This window comes from Nomascus leucogenys, chromosome 16 (assembly GCF_006542625.1).
Source record: "Nomascus leucogenys isolate Asia chromosome 16, Asia_NLE_v1, whole genome shotgun sequence".
Taxonomy (NCBI): Eukaryota; Metazoa; Chordata; class Mammalia; order Primates; family Hylobatidae; genus Nomascus; species Nomascus leucogenys.
Genome location: NC_044396.1, coordinates 94,539,263 through 94,558,304, shown reverse-complemented (window position 1 = coordinate 94,558,304; position 19,042 = coordinate 94,539,263). Strand labels below are relative to the sequence as shown.

At 60.9% G+C, this 19,042-nt stretch overlaps 1 protein-coding gene across 1 annotated transcript in view; it reads right to left on the bottom strand.

Moving 5' to 3' along the window:
• Window positions 1-19,042, bottom strand: part of ADGRB1 (adhesion G protein-coupled receptor B1) — an 86,626-nt gene that overhangs the window by 35,978 nt on the left and 31,606 nt on the right. The window contains 1 exon segment of the mRNA XM_030794987.1: window positions 1,392-1,533. Within this exon segment, the coding sequence (XP_030650847.1) occupies window positions 1,392-1,533 (142 nt within the window).

Sequence of the window (19,042 nt, the reverse complement as noted above, 5' to 3'; positions counted from 1 at the left end):
CCCACAGGAAGAGCAGCACCCGGAGACCGGAGGCTGGGCCCTGCCTTGCCTGGTCCAGCCTTGACGGGGCCCAGAAAGGCCACCCAGTGAAAGCCATAATGTCTATGGCCTCCTACACAGAAGGCCACCTCTTCCAGGGAGCCTCCGGGATGGCCCTTCAGACTGCTGCCTGCCAGGCTCTGTCTGCAGAACCAGCAGCATCAACAGTCTCGCCTGAGGGGACAGCCCAAGCAGCGGTGCACTAGGGTCAGGGACACAGACCCCTGTCCATCCCAGACTCACCCAAGACCTTGAGTCCCTCTCTCTGGGCCTCAGTTTCCCTGCCTGTCAACAGAGGATTTTACTGGCAATGGCCTGGAGGGTCCCATCTGGCTCTGGCACTGTGGGAGACCCCAGCTGCCAACATCACCTGCCCCTCACTTTCCAGAGAACACAGCCAGGAGGCCGGAGTATCCGAGAGGCTGGGCGCTACCTTCTACATCAAACCCGGGGTTCCCCAAGGGCCAGCAACGCCACCTCCAACACCCAGGAAGGACAGGTCCCCTCCAAGTGCATCCTCCACCCCTGCTGCCCCCCAGGCTTCCACACGAGGTCTGGGCGGAGGTTACTTGGTGAGCACACGCCCAAGGCCCTTTCCTGCTCTGTGGGCTGTCGTGGGCCTCGGCCTGGGCCCCAGTAGAGGGCTGTGGCCCACCTCAGGCCAGGGGGTGCAGCTTGGCCGGCCCAAAGCAAGAGCCCACCCGCCCCAGGGAGCTGTGCCCAGCACCCAGGGCCCCTGCCAGCGGCTGGCCCCAGATGCCGTCTCCATAGAAACCGGCAGCCCCCACAGGAATCACAGGAACAAAAAGGAAGCCCCGAGGTGCTGAGGCCTGGGGGGCGGTGGATCTGGGCCAGGGCCCCTACCTGGGGCCACCGCCACCTCCACGGACGAGGCTCTACTTGGGGTGGGTGGAAGGGCTCCGCCAAGGCGGCAACTCCTCCTCCTCCCTCTCCCTGGCAGGCGGGGAGGACCAAGGGAAAGGGTAGCCCCTCCACAGGCGACGCCTCCCAGCCCCTGGCTCAGGACCCAGCCTCTCCCCAGGCCCAGGCTCCCTCGGAGATCCCGGGCCTCCAAGGCCAGGGGAGATGGGACCCACCCATCAGCCACTTTCCGGGGGTCCCGGCTCCTCCCAGGCCCGTCCCCAACTCCACACTGCCACCCGCTCGGCGCCCACCCACCCTCTCCAGAGGCGCATGGACCCCGCCGGCCGGGCCAGGCCACGGCGGCTGCGGGGCGCAGCGACCCCTCCGGGACAGGACGGGTGCGGGCCCTCCCCACCCGCAGGCCCGCCGGCAGCCCCCGCCCGCGCCCCTGCCCGGCGCCCCTCCCGCCGGCCCGGCCGGGGTCTCACCGCGTCGGCGCTGAGCTGGGCTAAGATGGCGAAGGTGGAGAGCCGGTCACAGAGGCAGCGCGTCCGGAGGGCGTCGAGGGGCACCGTGCGGCAGCCGCGCCACGACCAGGGCCCGAGCTGCGGGGGGGCGGAGGAGGAGGGTCTGGGGGCGGGCGGGACACGGGAGGGAGACAGGCGGAGCGTCAGCGGCGGCGGGGACGCGGGCGCCCCGGCCCCCGAGCGGCGGCTCCGCGCCCCGGCCCCGGCCCCGGCCCGCCGCCCGCACCTGCGCCCGCAGCCGCGCGCCCGCCCGCCCGCCGCCGCCAGGCCCCGCGGCCCGGGCGCCCATGCCGCGCTCTGCGCCCGCCGCCGCCGCCGCCGAGAGCCGCGGAGCGCAGCCCCAGGGAGCGCCGGGCGGGGGAGCCGAGCGAGCGGGGGCGGGGCGGGGGGCGAGAGCTGGCCCGGGGCCCGGCAGTCGCCCGCCCCGCGCCCCCGCCGCCCCCAGCTCCTCCGGGGCCCGCGCCCCCGGCCCGCGCGGGAGGGAGGGGGAGGCCCGGAGGGGCGCGTGGGCGCACGTGGAGCGGGGAGGGTGCGAGCCGGGTGTGGCCTGGGGCCGCGGGGCGGGTTCGGAGTGCGGCGAGGGGCCGCTCCGGAGCTCTCCGGCCCCGCGGCCCAGGGCCCCGGCTGGAGCTGACGACCTTGGGACCGCTCCATCCCCCACATCCACCTCCCCCGGGCCTCATCACCCCTGGTGCCTGCGGCTCATCTCCTGGGACAGACACAGCCTTCCCCGCGGGGAGGCTTGCCGCTGGAAACTTCCCTCTGCGGTCTGACCCAGCCGCCCGCTGTCTACGGGCCGCGACTGCCCCGGTTTTCATCCAAGCACGCATTTAAGCTTGTTACTTGGTGCACCAGGGACTGACCTGCTCTGCAAACCCCTCCTCCTTCTCTCCACCCCCAACCTCCTCCTCCTCCTGTTCTTCCTCCTCCACCTCCTTCTCTTCCTTCTCCGCCTCCTCTTCCTCCTCCTCCTGCTTTGGAACCGAATTCCCCCACCCTTCAAGGCAGCCCTTCTGTCCGGAAGCCACCGTGTCCCTCCTTCACAGACCTGGCCCTGGAGCCGGGCCTGCCTTCCTGCCTGCTGGGGCTTGGCTTGCAGAAAGTGCCCAGGAGGCCCTTCTGAGGCTGAGTCCCCAGCCCCACCCGGGGTCCTGGGCCTGCCTGGTGGAGGAGGGACTCCAGGCCTCCTGAAAAGATGAGCCCCAAGAGCTTGTGAGTGCAGCTCTGCAGCTACAGGAGCCCCAGCTGCTGGTCTCCTTCCGAACCCACGGCTGAAAAGGCCTCACTCCTCCCTAAGTAGCTGGGACCCAGCCCCTGCCCCCGGACTTCAGGAGAAAAGCCCAAATCAAGGGTCTTCCTATGGTCTGCCCTAAAGCCTTCATGCTGCAGTTTGACCCCATTCCCAACCCAGGAATGAGTGCGGCAAGGTGCCTTGCAGAGTCTTCAGCTCACCTCTTCCATCCCGTTCCCACTGTACCAACGGGGGCTGAGGCTAGGAGCCAGAAGGGACCTGCCCTGGTGCCCTGTGGCTGGTGCTCTCTCCAGCCTGCTATCCCCAGAGGAGCCTGGAGAGCCGCCCACACACGCAGCCCTGACCCCACACGAAAAGCCTGGGCGAGCCGCCTCTGATCAGACACCTGACTTTGAACTGTGCCTCGGCTGTGTCCTAGCTACGTGACCTTGGGAAGTTACCTATACCACCTCTTGCTTCAGTCTCCTCATCTTTAAAATGGGGGTGGGGGTGTCCAGAGGGAAGCACCCAGTCCACTCTGGACAGCGCTGAGCGGCACAGGGCCGGGCTCAGAGCATGCATGGGTCACCAGTGCCCATGTCTGATGGCCCAGAGCAGTCTCTATTGAATTGGGGATGTTGCTCAATCTCCTTCAGCAGCAGCACTTCCTGAGATTGGGGCCCAGGGGAGAAGGGACATGCTGGGAGCGGCTGGACAGGGAGACCCCTGCGAATACCCTTAGCATCTGCTTTTATCTCTTGCATCTTCTCCACTTCCTAGGGGAAGGACCTGCTCCTGTTTTACAGAGAAGGAAAACTGTGGCAGAGATCACAGACAAGGCAGAGCTGAGAGGAGGCCCGGGAGCCGGCCTCAGGCTCTGCAGGGCTGGCTCTGGGCTGTGTGACCCTGGGAAGCCCCCTCCCCTCTCAAGTGCAGTGTGAGGCCAGGTTCTTGTTTCACGGGCCAGGGTTTAGAAGCATGAGGCTCACCCATCTCCAGCACCCTCCGTAAAAGGAAGCCACAGAGGCACGTGGGAGCCTGGAAGGGCCCTGCAGCACCGTCAGGCTCGGAGGATGCCTCTGTCTGTGCCAGGGGCCTCAGCCCACGTGACCTTCGCAGGCTCCAAAGGGCAGCCATCCACCACACTTACCCAGCCACTGCGATGGCGGCCGGGGACCCAGGCTGCTCTATGTCCCCAACACAGGATGGCCCAAAAGTCACAGAGCTGGGGCAGAGAGACCCTTTCACCCTCTCCCTGAGCAGAGTGCAGATCCTGATAACCGCAGAATAGAATCCAGGAGCCAGGCAGGCTTTGGGGCTATGGACAGAACAGGAAAGGGAGCGTGGGGCCCCTGGAAAGTCCTGGTGCTCCAAATGACACCCCAGATCCTACATCCTGGCCAGAGGCTTTTCCAAGGTCTCATTCAGGTGCACAAGGAACATCCCACTCACCACCTGCGTCCATCCCCCACACCCTCCAGGGCAGAAGCCACTGTCCCCATGCTGGAGAGGAACAGGTGGAGCAGTGGCCTGAGACCCACCCCAGGCACAGAGCCACTAAGCCCTGGCTGGTGGGTGTGCAGCAAGGGAGGCTCAGGTAACTCCCAGGAAACCTGCACTGGCTGAGTGTGTTTCCTGGCTTGGGATGGGTCTCAGGTTGTCTCTGACGGTCCCTTGCAGACCTGCAGTTCAAGTCAAGGTTCAGATGTAGGCCCTGGGTGGGAGGGGGCATGCAGCCAGACACATAATAACCGGAATCCCGGCCCACTGCTGCCTTGCTGTGTGATGTTGGATAATCGCTGCCTCCCTGAGCTTCCATCTCCCACCGAGAGGGTCCATCCCCGTGCCTGGGGATGGGTGTGCGGTTGTGGTCTATGCCTGCCAGCCTTTGACCAGACACCAAGACAGCCAGCACAGTACAGGCCAGAGGGCACCCCAGGAAGAGTCCTGCAGTCCGCTTTTCTCTGTGCAGCTGATACTGGGTTCCAGTCACAGCTCTGCTTCTCACAGGCCAGGCACAGCACAACCCGGGCCAGGCACAGCACAACCTCAGCCCTCTGCTCACCTGCCTGAGGGTTACTGGGAGCACTTCGAGGGTGCAGGGAGCCGGGCTGGCTGGGGCCAGCAGCCTGGCTGGTTCCCAGCCACACTGGCCAGTCTGCAGGGCACCAGGCCGACAGCTGCCCACCACTGCCTGGGAGAAGGCCAGCCTGGGAGCCAGCGCCCGGCCCCCAGGGCTCCTGCTGTGGGTGCTGAGTCGTTTATCAGCCTCTGGGGGCAGGGAGAGAGACGGGCTGCTGCCTACTCTGCTGAGGGTCAGGCCACGGAGGGCCCAAGGAGGTACCTGCCCCTGGTCCAGAGAGCTAGCTGGTCAGGCTGGCAGCTCTGGAAGCAGGCAGCTCCCAGCCATTCTGTAAGGTCCTGGATCCTGGGGTGGGGTTCACAGGGACCCTGCAGGCCTGCAATGCAGGTGTCCCCCTCTCAGCCTCTCTACCTCCTCCGTCCTCCTGGCTCCACAGGCCTTGGCAACACTTGTCAGGGGAACAGCCTCCCAACACGCAGCCCAGGGACAGGGACCCTTCTCCTCGCCCTTCCCTTGCACCTCCACGATAATGGCTTCTACTCTGTGCTAAGGGCTTTCTGGCAGTTTATCATTTGATTTCTGCAGGAACCCTTAGGTCAGCTTTGTAAATAAAGAAACCAAGGCTCAGAGAGGCAGCGACTGTCCAAGGTCACACAGCAAGACAGCAGTGGGCCTGGAATCCAGTTTTTATGTGTCTGGCTGCATGCCCCCTGCCCCACCCAGGGCCTACAACATCTGAACCTTGACTGAACTGCAGGTCTGCAAGGGAATGTCAGGGGCAACCTGAGACCCATCCCAAGCCAGGAAATAAACTCAGCCAATGCAGGTTTCCTGGGAGTTACCCCAGCCTCCCTTGCTGCACTAGACCTCAGTCAAGGACTGGCCTTTAGCGGGACAGATGGAGGGGTGGGCCCTGAACTGAGGCTCTTGTGTGCATCTTAGATGCATGTCGACTTAGGCAAGGTGGCAAAGCCTCAGACCTCCCTATTTCAACAAAATCTCTGGGACGCAGCCTCTTGTACCAGATCCTGACTTACAACATCTGGAAGTTCCCCCGAAAGTCTGACTGAAATCCCTCCTGCTGCAGGGGGCACCTGTTCCCATCTCTGCAAACAGGCAAGTCATTCCCTCCTCGCACACAGCCACTGCTCCTGCACGTGGGAGACCATTTGCCACCTCTCTTTGAAACTTGGAATATCTGGGTCACAGAGCGAGGTCCCCTCCTGAGCCCAGGCCTGAGGAATCTGGGTCAGTTACACCTGCTCCCCACCCCCATGGGTTCAGGGCGAGAGCAGGAGCTGGGGCAGTGATGCCCCCCAGGACCAGCTGAGCAGGGGCCTGGCTGCAGCAGGTCTCCTTCCTGCCCACGAGGAGTGGGGACCTGGAGCGACCTGGGACCCTCAGACGGGAATCCCAGGGCAGGGCTGTGCCTTTCCCCCTAGATAGGGCCCCATGACAGGTCCAGCCACTGCCCATTCCTCTGCGGACCACCAGTGACCGCCACCATTGGGAGTCTTCCCACTCGGCTCCTGCCAAGGTCGCCAAGGACCTCCATGCCAAGAAACCCAAGGGACACAGTTCTGGTTCTGTTTACTCCACCTCGGGGTCGCCCAGGTGCTCAGTCAGCACACTGCTCGCACATGTGGCCCCAGGGCCACATTCTGGTGCATGACAGTCCCACAGGCGCCCACAGCCACACACTAAAGTAGGGCGCATAGCCAGGATGCCTGTGCGTGAATGAATGGGGAGGGCACGGCCAGCCCGCCATTGCTCACCTGGAGCCTTGGGTCCCCCTTCACCTCCCCCACCTCCCTGCAGCTGCCCACCAGCTAATCCCACCAGCCTTTATCTGAAAATGCATGGAGAGCCCCGCAGTGCCCACCCTCCACAGCCACCACCCGTGCCCCTGGCTACTGTGGCCGCCGCCCCTTGCCCTCCTTCGTCTGGCCTCCCAGGGCTCCGGTCATCTGAAATATGTCAGGCCACATGGCCCTCAGCTTAGAGCCCTCCAGCGGTTCCCTCTTCACTCAGAGCAAAGGCCACAGTGCTCCCAGGGCCCACAGGGACTGGCCCCAACCTCCCTCACCCAACCTCCCAACTCTCCCCTCTGCCACAGTCCCGTCAGTAACCACGGCTCCCAGCAGACCCCTCCAAACCCAGTAATGGCAGCAGCTCCCAGGCAGCTCCCAACTCAGTGTGGATCCCCACCTCACGTTGCCCTCAGCCCCAGTGCAGGGCCACAACCTTGTCCCCATTTCCCAGGGGAGGGCAGCTCAGAGAAGGCCTCCCCAGCTGGCTAGTAGGGAAGGACTGGGCCCAGCCCTGCTCGGGCAGCCCCCACAGGCACCTCCACTGAGCCCAGGGCAGGTAGGAGACCTTGGGGGAGCCCATCATGGCTCCTGTGCTCTTGGGGCTCCTGCCCTGCACCCCCGGCAAGCACCTAGACGATGCTTGTCCAGCCCGGCAGGGGGTCCAGCAGCCAGCTCTATTCTCACCCTCGGAGCTCAGCTTCCTCCTGTGAAATGTGCCCAGATCCTCACCCCGCACCTGTCCATGGGATGGCAGAGGCACAGTGCCCGCACAGGGCCTACTCATTCATGGGACACAAGGGGACAGTGATGGGGAGGGCGCACTAAGGGCCCACCCACCCACCCACCCACCAAGCCAGAGCCTTCACTGCATTCACGATGCCTCCTGCCGGCCCACGAAGCAGGTGCTATTATAGGACTGTGCGCTGTCGGGGTCCCCTTGGATTTGATGGGCTAATTCACACTCTAGTGTGAATGACTCACAGGGTGTCCTCCCACATAACAGAAAGAAGCCAGGAGTGGGCACAGCACACCGCAGTGGGGGAGTTCAGGCGCTAGGCAGGGAGTGGAAATGGTGTCTCTGCAGGCAGGGGTTTCGGCTTCTAGGCCTGGCCTCCCCAGTGTCCCTTAAACCAACACTCGGCTGGATCACACCTGGGTACAAGCCCCTTAGTCATGCTTCACTCATCGGAGTGCCTGGCTCCCACCTCTGCCCATTGACTTCTTGGCCACAGATCAAGACTGGTATCGTGTCCTCCTCCAGGAAGTCTACCTGGATAACCAGACTTCCCCCCTGCCCTTCCATGAGCTCCTGGGCATTGCTCCTGACCCTTAGCCAGACCCTTCCCCACTGCTGTGCTGGGCTCCCCTCCCTGTGTTCTGCCTCACCCAGCAGCCATAGCCCCCTGCGACCATCCCAGAGGGGCCTCCCTTGGCCCTGGTGGCCCTGCCTCTGGTGGCCCTGCCTGCACAAGCCAGCCCAGCAGGTAACCCAGCAAGTACACACCCTCTGCCGCCTCCAGGCCTTGGTCCTCGTGGTCCCCTGGCCACAGGCCCCACGTCCTATGTGATTAGCCTCTCCCTCCAGGGCTCCTTGAGCCACTGCCTCCCCTAAGAAGCCTCCTTGACTCCCGCTCCAGGCCCAGCCCCTGTCTGGCTGCCAGTCTGTGAGGATCTCCAGGGCAGGCCTGGGTCAACTCTAGCCCCTCCAAGCTCAGGGCCTGGGGGCAATTGCCTGGGGTCCTGAGGGGCTCCTGGTCGCTGTGACCCATCGACCTTCGCATTTGAACACCTGCCTGGCCTGGATCTTACTGAGCCCAGCTTGCCAGATGACGCTGGAGCCTGCTCAGGCCTGGCGCCCTGTCTATGGGGCTGGCTCCTGGGCTTCTCCCGGAGCTGCCCATATCTGAGCCTCCCTCGACACCGACAGGTCCACAACCAGGGCCTCCAGGGCTTCTCACGATGCAAGATGCCAATCTCCTGGCTCCCATCCGGCGCCGCCACACTGAGTCAGGGCTCCTGGCCACGGGCTACCCCTGAGCTGGAAACCCAGCCCTCCCCAGGGTCCAGCAGCTCTTCTCCTGACCTACTTATCCACCTGAGCAGAGGCACAGAGGCCCCAGGCTGTCTGCCAGGCAGAATGGGGCTCCTGAAGAGGGCAGGGTGCTGGCTGCCCAGCCTGGCAGAGAAGTGACCTGGAGCAGGAGGGCTGGGGTCCTGCAGGGCTGCTCAGCATGCTGCCCCTCCCCAGCAGGAGGCTGGCACTCAGAAGCCTGCCCCGAGCCCTCTCCCCTCTGCAGACTCGCACCTGCTGCACCTGCAGCCCTGCTCTGCCTGGCCTGTCACCTACCCCTGCCGGTGGGGAGCCACTGCCCAGACCTCACACCTTTTTACGCTCCAGCCATTGATACCCAGTGGGAAGGTCAAAGGGTCAGCACAGTCTCTCCCCAAGTGCCTCCCTGGCCTGGCCTGTGCCAGGCCCTGTACTAGGCACTGGACATCCCCACGAGCTCTGCCCTGGCTCTAGCAGATCCCAAACGTTCCCCCCATTACAGCCAGCCCAGCCTCATCTCCTCCCAGACCGCCATGACCTCGGAAGCACTCCCTTGGCTCTCCCGCCATTTCCTCACCCACCTGGCCTGCTCTCTGCATGGCTGCTGGGCTCTGGCTCCTTAACTGTGTCATGGGGGAGTCTCGCTTCCCTCGGGGGGCTTGAGCTGCAAATTCACCTAAGAGCTGGGCCTACCACCACCACCACTTGTCACCACAGCCTCCACCCTCATAGCTACCACTGAGGCCAATCACTATCAACACCATCTACAATACAACCAGGACCACCACTGTCACCATCGCCACCACCACCCCCCATGTGTTATCAACAACATCATTACCACCAGGTCTCACCACCACTACCAACAATACCATCAGCCATATCACACCACAATCATTACCTCAAGATTCGATCATCAGCATCATGCCATCAACAATACTGGCACTACCACCAACAGCAGCAACACCCACTCTGTCATCACCAATAACACAACCACTGCTAGCACACCTTCACCACCATCGATGACACCATCGACATCATAAATACCACTCTTTCTGCCACCATATCACAAACACCACCACTACCAACCCCATCATCAGCACCAAAACCATACACTACCAACAATGCGGTCCTCACTACCACTAGCCCCAGCATCACCATCACCACCATCACCATCCCCATCTTCACTACAACCACCACCCCATCATCAAAACCACACAACCATCAGTACCACCACCCTATCATCACCACCACCACCATCTCTGCCTCCATCCTCAAAACCACACAACCATCACTAACACCACCCCACCATCACCACTGTCATCAAAACCACACAATCATTACCACCACCCCGTCATCACTACCACCACCACCACCACCATCACCACCACCACCTCACCTTCATCATCAAAACTACACAACCATTACTACCACCACCCCATCATCACCACCACCACCCCATCTCCATCATCAAAACCACACAACCATCACTACCACCACCCCATCATCACCACCACCACCCCACCTCCATCATCAAAACCACACAACCATCACTACCGCCACCCCATCATCACTACCACCACCCCATCATCACCACTACCACCACCACTGTCATCATCAAAACCACACAATCATTACTACCATGCCATCATCACCACCACCACCACCTCACCTTCATCATCAAAACCACACAACCATCACTACCACCACCCTGTCATCACCACTACCACCCCATAATCACCCCCACCACCCTACCTCCATCCTCAAAATCACACAACCATTACTACCACCACCCCATCATCACTACCACCACCCCATAATCACCACCACCCCACCTCCATCATCAAAACCACACAGCCATCAATACCACCACCTCCATCATCACCATCACCACTGTCATCATCAAAACCACACAATCATTACCACCACCCCATCATCACCACCACCACCACCACCACCATCACCACCACCACCAACACCATCACCACCACTGTCATCATCAAAACCATACAACCATTACTACCACCGCCCCATCACCACCACCACCACCACCATCACCATCACTGCCCCGCCATCACCATCAGCACTGTCATTATCAAAACCACACAATCATTACCACCACCCCATCATCACCACCACCACCATCACCATCACCGTCATCATCAAAACTACACAACCATTACTACCACTACCCCATCATCACCACCACCACCCCATAATCATCCCTGCCACCCTACCTCCATCCTCAAAACCACACAACCATCACTACCACCACCCCACCATCACCATCACCACTGTCATCATCAAAACCACATGATCACTACCACCACCCCATCATCACCACCAGCACCACCACCATCACCATCACCACCACCGTCATCATCAAAACTACACAACCATTACTACCACTACCCCATCATCACCACCACCACCCCATAATCATCCCTACCACCCTAACTCCATCCTCAAAACCACACAACCATTACTACCACCACCCCATCATCACTACCACCACCCAATAATCACAATCTCTACCCCACCTCCATCATCAAAAGCACACAGCCATCACTACCACCACCCCACCATCACTACCACCACCCCACCATCACCATTGTCATCATCAAAACCACATGATCATTACCACCACCCCATCATCACCACCAGCATCACCATAATCACCATCACCACCATCACCACCACAACCATCAGCATCACCACCAACACCATCACCATCGCCACCACCACTGTCATCATCAAAACCACGCAACCATTACTACCACCACCCCATCATCACCACTACCATTCCATAATCACCCCCACCACCCCACCTCCGTCATCAAAATCACACAACCATTACTACCACCACCCCATCATTACTACCACCACCCCACCTCCATCATCAAAACCACACAGCCATCAATACCACCAGCCCACCATCGCCATCACCGCCACCAGCATCACCACCACCACCCCCCCACCTCCGTCATCAAAATCACACAACATTACTACCACAACCCCATAATCACCACCACCCCGACCACCATCACCATCACCACCACCACCATCATCCTCACCATCACCACCACCACTGTCATCAAAACCACACAACCATCACTACCACCATCCCATCATCACCACCACCACCCCATCATCACCACCACCATCCCATCATCACCACCACCACCCTACCTCCATCATCAAAACCACACAACCATCACTACCACCATCCCATCATCACCACCACCACCCCATCATCACCACCACCATCCCATCATCACCACCACCACCCTACCTCCATCATCAAAACCACACAACCATCACTACCACCATCCCATCATCACCACCACCATCCCATCATCACCACCACCATCCCATCATCACCACCACCATCCCATCATTACCACCACCACCCCACCATCACCACCACCACCCTACCTCCATCATCAAAACCACACAGCCATCACTACCACCACCCCACCATCACCATCAGTGCCACCACCATCACCACCACCACCACCGCATCACCCTCACCATCACCACCACCACCACCACCGCATCACCCTCACCATCACCACCACCACCCTACCTCCATCATCAAAACCACACAAACATCAATACCACCACCCCATCATCACCACCACCACCACCATCAAAACTACACAACCATCACTACCGCCACCATCACTATGACCACGACCACCACCACCACTGTCATCATCAAAACCATAGTGATGATTGCATCGCTACCATCACCTCCATCATCACTACCACCACCACCACCACTGCCATTGACAGCACAGTCATTACCACCACTGTCACCACAACCGTCACCTTTACTGTCCCTTCACAGTCATCACAATGACCACCAGTCACCCATGGTCACCAGCATCCCCTCCACTATGAGCACATCATCATTCTCGTCTCCAGCGCTGCCATCGCCTCATCAGAACCAGCTCCATCACCGTCCCTGGAACTGACACTAGCCTGGTCACAGTCACCAGCATTTGACAACAAGCGTTTATCCCATGCTCACCATGCCCAAGGTGCAGTGCAAGCAGAACCAGGCTGGCAGGAGGGACGGCCACCACCATCACCAGCAGCAGGGCATCCACGCCATCAGCACTGCCTGTCACACCCAACACCCCTGCCCTCCAGAAATCTCTAGGCTGACCCCGCTCCCTGCAGTCATCTCTGGTGACCTCCAGATTGTTCCACCATCCCCCTGCTTCCAGGCATCTCTGCACCAAGGGTAAGGTCAGAGAATGGACACTCACGGACACTCTGCCCTCCCTGCTCACGTGGAAGTCCTTCTCTTTGTCTGCCTCATATCCTGCCTTCCCACATCCTTCAGAACAGTCAGTCACCACCCTCCCTCTCTGGCCTCAGGGTAACACTGAGGGGCCTGGAAAGGTGGGGCTTTGATGGAGCCTCTTCTGCTGCCTTAAATGAGCCATTGTGCTCCTGGGTGGAGGGACACGGGTGCTGAGCGGAAGAGGCTCACGGCCTTCCAGGCCCATCCCCGTGGCCCGGACCCCTGCAGCCACCCCTCCACCTGCCCTCGCCCCCACGAGGCATGGCTGAGAGGAGCTCCCACAGTGGAGGAGGGCACGGGGGTGGGGGGTGGGAGAGGAGCGGTGCGAGGGGCGGGGGAGGAGCGGCGCCGTGGGGGGTGGTGGAGGAGTGGGGTGGGGGGTGGTGGAGGAGTGGGGTGGGGGTGGTGGAGGAGTGGGGTGGGGGTCGGTGGAGGAGTGGGGTGGGGGTCGGTGGAGGAGTGGGGTGGGGGTGGGGGAGGAGCGGCGCCGGGAGGGGGCCGAAAGCAAATGTCCAGCTTGCCTGCCCCGATCCCAGGCAGCGCGGGACGGGAGCCATGGGACTGGCGTCTTGCATTGTGAAGAATATGAGAAGCCCTGCGGGCCCCAGTCACAGACCTGTCAGTGCTGAGGGAGGCTCAGACACGGCCCAGGAGCCAGCCCCACAGGCAGGGCACCAGGCCTAGGGCTGGCTGAGATGGCTGCCGGGGGCCATCTAGGTGCAAAGGAGCCAGGTGGGCATTGAGGGGTCGCTCCACCTGGGCACAAACCCATAAGCCTGCTGTGACCCCATTCTGAGTGCCGGCTTCTGGTCCAGGTCTGGGCCTGTCTGGCTCTTCCAAGCTCCTGGCAGAAGGCCTGGCACTGAGCAGGCACCCAGGAAGTGGTGGCCCTCTCCTTGCACGCCCCTGCCTCCCCCAGCTATTCCAGCTCTGCTCACCTTCAGGGCCAGAGAGCTCACCCTGTCTGCTTCTAAAAGGCAGCATGAGGATGCAGGCAAGGGGCCCCCAGAGGCCCAGGGCCTGAGCAGCCCCACCCACCCCAGCCGCTCCCAACCCCACCTCTGGCAGACACCTTGCAGGCAGCGCTCCCACCGCAACGCTCAGCCTCTGGGCCTTTGAGGCGCCTGGGGCCTGGCATGGACTCCAGCTCCCTCTTCATAGCCGGTACACGCTCCCTTCCTCTAGGAAGCCCACTCCCAGAACTGGCCCCGAATCCCAGCACGTGGATGGCCGTACCCCAAGTCTCTGGCCCCCAAGGGTGGCGCTCTGTTGAGCAGCTGCCTGCCGTCCTCTCAGAAGCCGTCCTGGACTTGGAGGGTAGGACGGTGCCCACCTGCTGAGCAGCCCGACTCCCCTTCTGTAACACTCACAGCAGCCTGGCTTTACAGACACGGAAGCCAAGACTAGAGGAGGGGAAGTCACCCACGGCCACCCCCAGTGGAACAGGGCCGGGCAGGTCACCACCCCGCCAGTGAGGAAAAAAACCACGGCCAGTGAAAGGGCTGGGAAGCAACGGGCCGGGGCGGGGCTGGAGGCCCCTGCCCCCCTCCCCAACTGCCAAGCTACCCTGTGTGTGTATGCCAGTGAGGGGCCTGCCTGGAGTGGGCATTCCCAGCCCACGGGCTCCCCCACTTGGCACAGCTAGGGTGGGTGGGGAATGGATGGCACTGCCCAGCAGGAACAGGGTGAGCAAAGGCCTAGCAGCCTGTGGCTGGGGCAGGCCTGGGAGCCACAGCCAAGCTCCTAAGAGAGGGAGACGGAGGCTGGGGCCCCAGGGAGGCAGTGGCACAGAGGTCTGGCAGGCAGACTAGCGGGTCTGTTACGCCCACCGGTCCCCTCCCCCAGCCATGCCTCATGGGGGCTGTCACAGGCCATGCATCTGGCAGACTTTCTATAGAAGAAAAAGAATGGAGGCAGGAGGGGTAGTGTGGGCAGGAGAGGGGTGGGCAGGGGGCCGGTGTGCGGGGAGTGGTAGGCAGGGGAGGTGCAGCGGCCCTGGGCCCTTGCTGGTGGCTGGTGGTCTCCAGTTGCCCAGGAAGCTCCCTGGACTGGGAGGAGGGCGGAGACTCTCACTATAGTGGCCCCTCATCTCCTGTCCCATTACACAGTTGAGGAAACTGAGGCCTGGGTGTGCACAGCCAGTGTGGCCAGATCCACGAATTCTGTGCTTGAGGGAGGGGCTGCCCTGGCTGCCAACCCCAACTGGAAGACCTGCACGCCCCCAGCCCTCAGGACACAGGGGCCCAAGCAGGCACCCGGGGCAACTCACAGCTGTGTCCTGGGCAGCCTGAGTACGTGAGCCAATGAATGTGGAAGCCCCCAGCCCCAGAGAGGGGGTGACCCTGTTAACACGGGGCACACTCGGACTCCCTGAACAAACGCCTCCTGAGGGCTGCTGTGTGCGTGGAGCCACAGCAGAGACCCAGGCCCTGCCCTCAGGGGCTCCTGCTCTGCTGGGGTAGGGCAGACAGAACACACACACAGATCCAAGGATTTGCTGCAGATCCGAGCCGCTGCCAGGAAGAAAGAGATGGGGTGGGGTGGGGGCAGGGCAGAGGGCAGAGAGGCCTGGAGCACGTGGAGAAGAGGGCACCGGGCAGGGACAGATGGGGTCCCGGAGTTCCCAAGCAGGCCCTGTGGGGGAGTAAGAGGGCCTGGGGAAGGGCAGCTGAGAGGCCCCTGGGCCAGGCAGAAGAGCTGGGTCCATTCCCAGATGCAGAGACCTTGGGCAGGCCCGAGGGTCCGTCCTGGACTGGGAGGAGGCTGGCCCACTCCAAGTTCAGGCCATGGGGCTTGCCCGCAGCCGTGACCTGATGAACTGGTCCATTCCCTCCAGCTCTGAAAGCTGCCACGAGCCCCTGCATGGGCGAGGACCCTGCGCCCAGAGAGAACAGGCCCACACAGGCCTCTGCCAGCCCCTGCTGCCCCTACCCAAGGACCAAGCAAGAGGACATTCAGAGAAAGGGGTACCCGGGAAGGGGCTGGTGCCAGGCCCAAGCTGCTGCAGGGGCAGAAGCTAGGCCAGGGTGGGCTCAGCTTCGAGAGCAGCGCTCCACCCCTCCCCCATCCCCCAGGCCCCACCCAAGCTGGGAGAGGCTCATCCTCCTCCTTCCTCCTCGCTCATGGTGCAGATACAGAGGCTCTTCCCAGGCCACCAAAGAGGCCTCTGTGTTGGGTGCGTCCCCTCCCCCTGCACCCCTCCCCTAGCCTCCTCTGCCCCCATCAGGAACCGGCCGGCGTGGGAGAGACTGAGCTGGGAACCGGCTGCTGACAGCGACCCGGGGACCCTGCCAAGTCTTCCTTCCGCTTCCCCCCCACACCTTGGCCTGCCCCCTCACTGCCCTCTCCAAGGAAACCAGGAAACGGGTGGGTGAGGGAGAAGCTCTTAAAGGGACCAGGATGCTGGCTTGGGCAGGGGTCCCAGGGAGGGACCAGGGTCTGGGTCCCGAGCCAGGACAGCTGAACCTGACGGGGGCCCCACAGGAGGCAGGGCTGGAGGCCCGCGCAGGCCAGATGGGAACAACCCATGAGGTGGCCCTGGATCTGCTAGTGAGCACTCTGGGCCTCAGTCTCCTCAGCTGTAAAATCGGTTAGTAAAGACGTGTGAGCTGAGAAAGCCTGTGTGCACTGAGTGAGGCAGCTCTCATGGTGCCTGGCCTGAGGCTGGGCTTCAGGAAAGGAGTCCAGCAAATGTCCCTCTCACACGTCCTCCTTCCAGACACGCCTGCCAGGAGAGGACCATGTCCGGCAGAATAAGGGTTCTGAGAGCCCGCAAAGTAGGGAAACTCCCAACCCAGTTGGACAGGAGTCTCCTGCAGGACTTCTCAGGTCATGATGGTCAATACACACCTGGGAGCACATGGAGCGCTGCCCTTCCTAAAGCCATGAGGATGCGCTGGCTTCTAGCAGAACACCCCATAAACGCTAGGGTAGCATGGCAAGGGCTTCAGGTCTGTGGCCCGGCTTGTACTAACATCCCCGCTCTGGGACTCCACTGAACCACGTTTCGAGTAAAGATAGAGTGCGTGATCTCTCAGGATCTTGCTAGCTCTGACTTTTATACTCGGTAAAACTCTGGGTTATTTACATTTTTTAGAGGAGTTTTAAAAGACCGAAAGATATTTGCAGCTCTTACGTGGGAAACACCCAGGGAGCTGTCCTTTCAGGACCACAGAACCTAACTCCCAATGTGTGCTACTGGCCTCCATCAACTTCCTGTCACCTACCAGCCCATCCTTTTCTCCACCCATCATTCACTCATCCACTCATGTATCTAGCTACCCACCCAGCCATCCATACCTCCATTCACACGTCTAGTCACCCACACATCTATCCACCCACCTATTCACCCATCTATCCATCTACACATCCAGCCAGCCACCCACCCATCCATACCTCCATCTGCACATCCAGCCACCCACACACCCATCTACCCACCCATCTATTCACCCATCCACCCATCTACCATCTATACATCCAGCCAGCCACCCACCCATCCATCCATCCATACCTCCACCCACACATTCAGTCATTCACGCACCCATCCACCCACCCACCCACACACCTATTCACCCATCCACCCATCTACCATCTATACATCCAGCCAGCCACCCACCCATCCATCCATACCTCTATCCACACATCCAGTCATTCACGCACCCACCCACCCATCCACCCATTCACCTATTCACTCATCCATCTATCTACCATTTACACATCCATCCAGCCACTCACATATCCACCCACCCATCCACCCACCCACCTATCCATCCATCCACTCACCCACCCATTCACCTATCCATCCATCCACCCACCCACCCACTCCTGCACTCATCCACCCACCCATCTACTCATCCATCCATCCATCATCCACTTCTCCCCAATATATGTCCAAGTCCTAACCCCCAGAACCTACGAATATGATTTTATTTGGAAACATGGTTTTTGTAGATGTCATTGAGTTAGGGATCTTGACTGATGCCCCACTGGGTTTGGCGGAGGGGGCATAGATCTATGATTGGGGTCCTTACAAGAAGAGGAAAGTACAGAGATACACAAAGCAGAAGGCCAGGAAAAGACAGCAGCAGAGACTGGAGTGACGCCACCACAAGCCAAGGAACAGCAAGGATTTCCTAGAGCCACCAGGAGCTGGAAGAGGCAAGGAAGGAATCTTTCCTAGAGCCTTCGGAAGGAGCATGGCCCTACTAACACTTTGATGTCAAAATTCTGGCCTCCAGAACTGGGAGATAATAGATATCTGTTGTTTTAAACCACCCAGTTTGTGGTAATTTTGGCAGTTTGTTAGGGCAGCCCTAGGAAACTGATTCTCTATCCCTCCAGCCACCTTCCATCTTCTCTCCTTCTCTCAGTCACCCATCCATCCACCCCTATCTCTAGCCTTCCATGCATGCTCTCATCCACAGTCCGCCCACCCACCCTTTCCCATGCCAGCTATCACTGGTCACTCACCCAGCCATGCGACTGTTCTTCCGCTGCCTCCCCATCCCCCAGCAACTCACAGCTGCACCCTGGGTGCATCCCTCTGGCAAACAGCCGGTTCCCACAGATTATCCACACCCCCGCTTGTCCACACTGCCTACCAAGAACCCCCTCGCACATCCATTTCTGCATTCAGCCACGTAATCACTGCCTTGCTCATAAACCACTGTTGATTCTCACTGGGTCAGGGCTTAATTCTAGGGATACAGACATGACTTTGACATAACTGCCACTGTCCCCCCTGCCCCACTCCAGTAGAGACACCTGTGGTCAAGGAACTATACAGGGATGGGCTACGGTAGGGGCAGTGTCTATGGCTTGGAACACATGGGAACTCTGCAACCCCCACCCCCCACTCTGCTCCCCATTTCCCTCCCTAGCATCCCCAGTCCCCAGGCCCTCAGCACCACAAGCCAGGCTGGTGCAGGGGTGTGGGGGAGCAGGAGGACCTGAGCCATGCTGCCAGGCCAGCATTCAGGACTGGATGACCCAGGGTGTTTGGGCCTGGGAGGTTGGGGTTTGGTAACAGATCTGGTGGCTGGGGTGCAGGGACACCAGGTGCTCTTAGGGCTCAGGGTTTACAGAGCATGAGCAGACATCATGGGCTTGAGTGTGGAGCCCATGGGTGC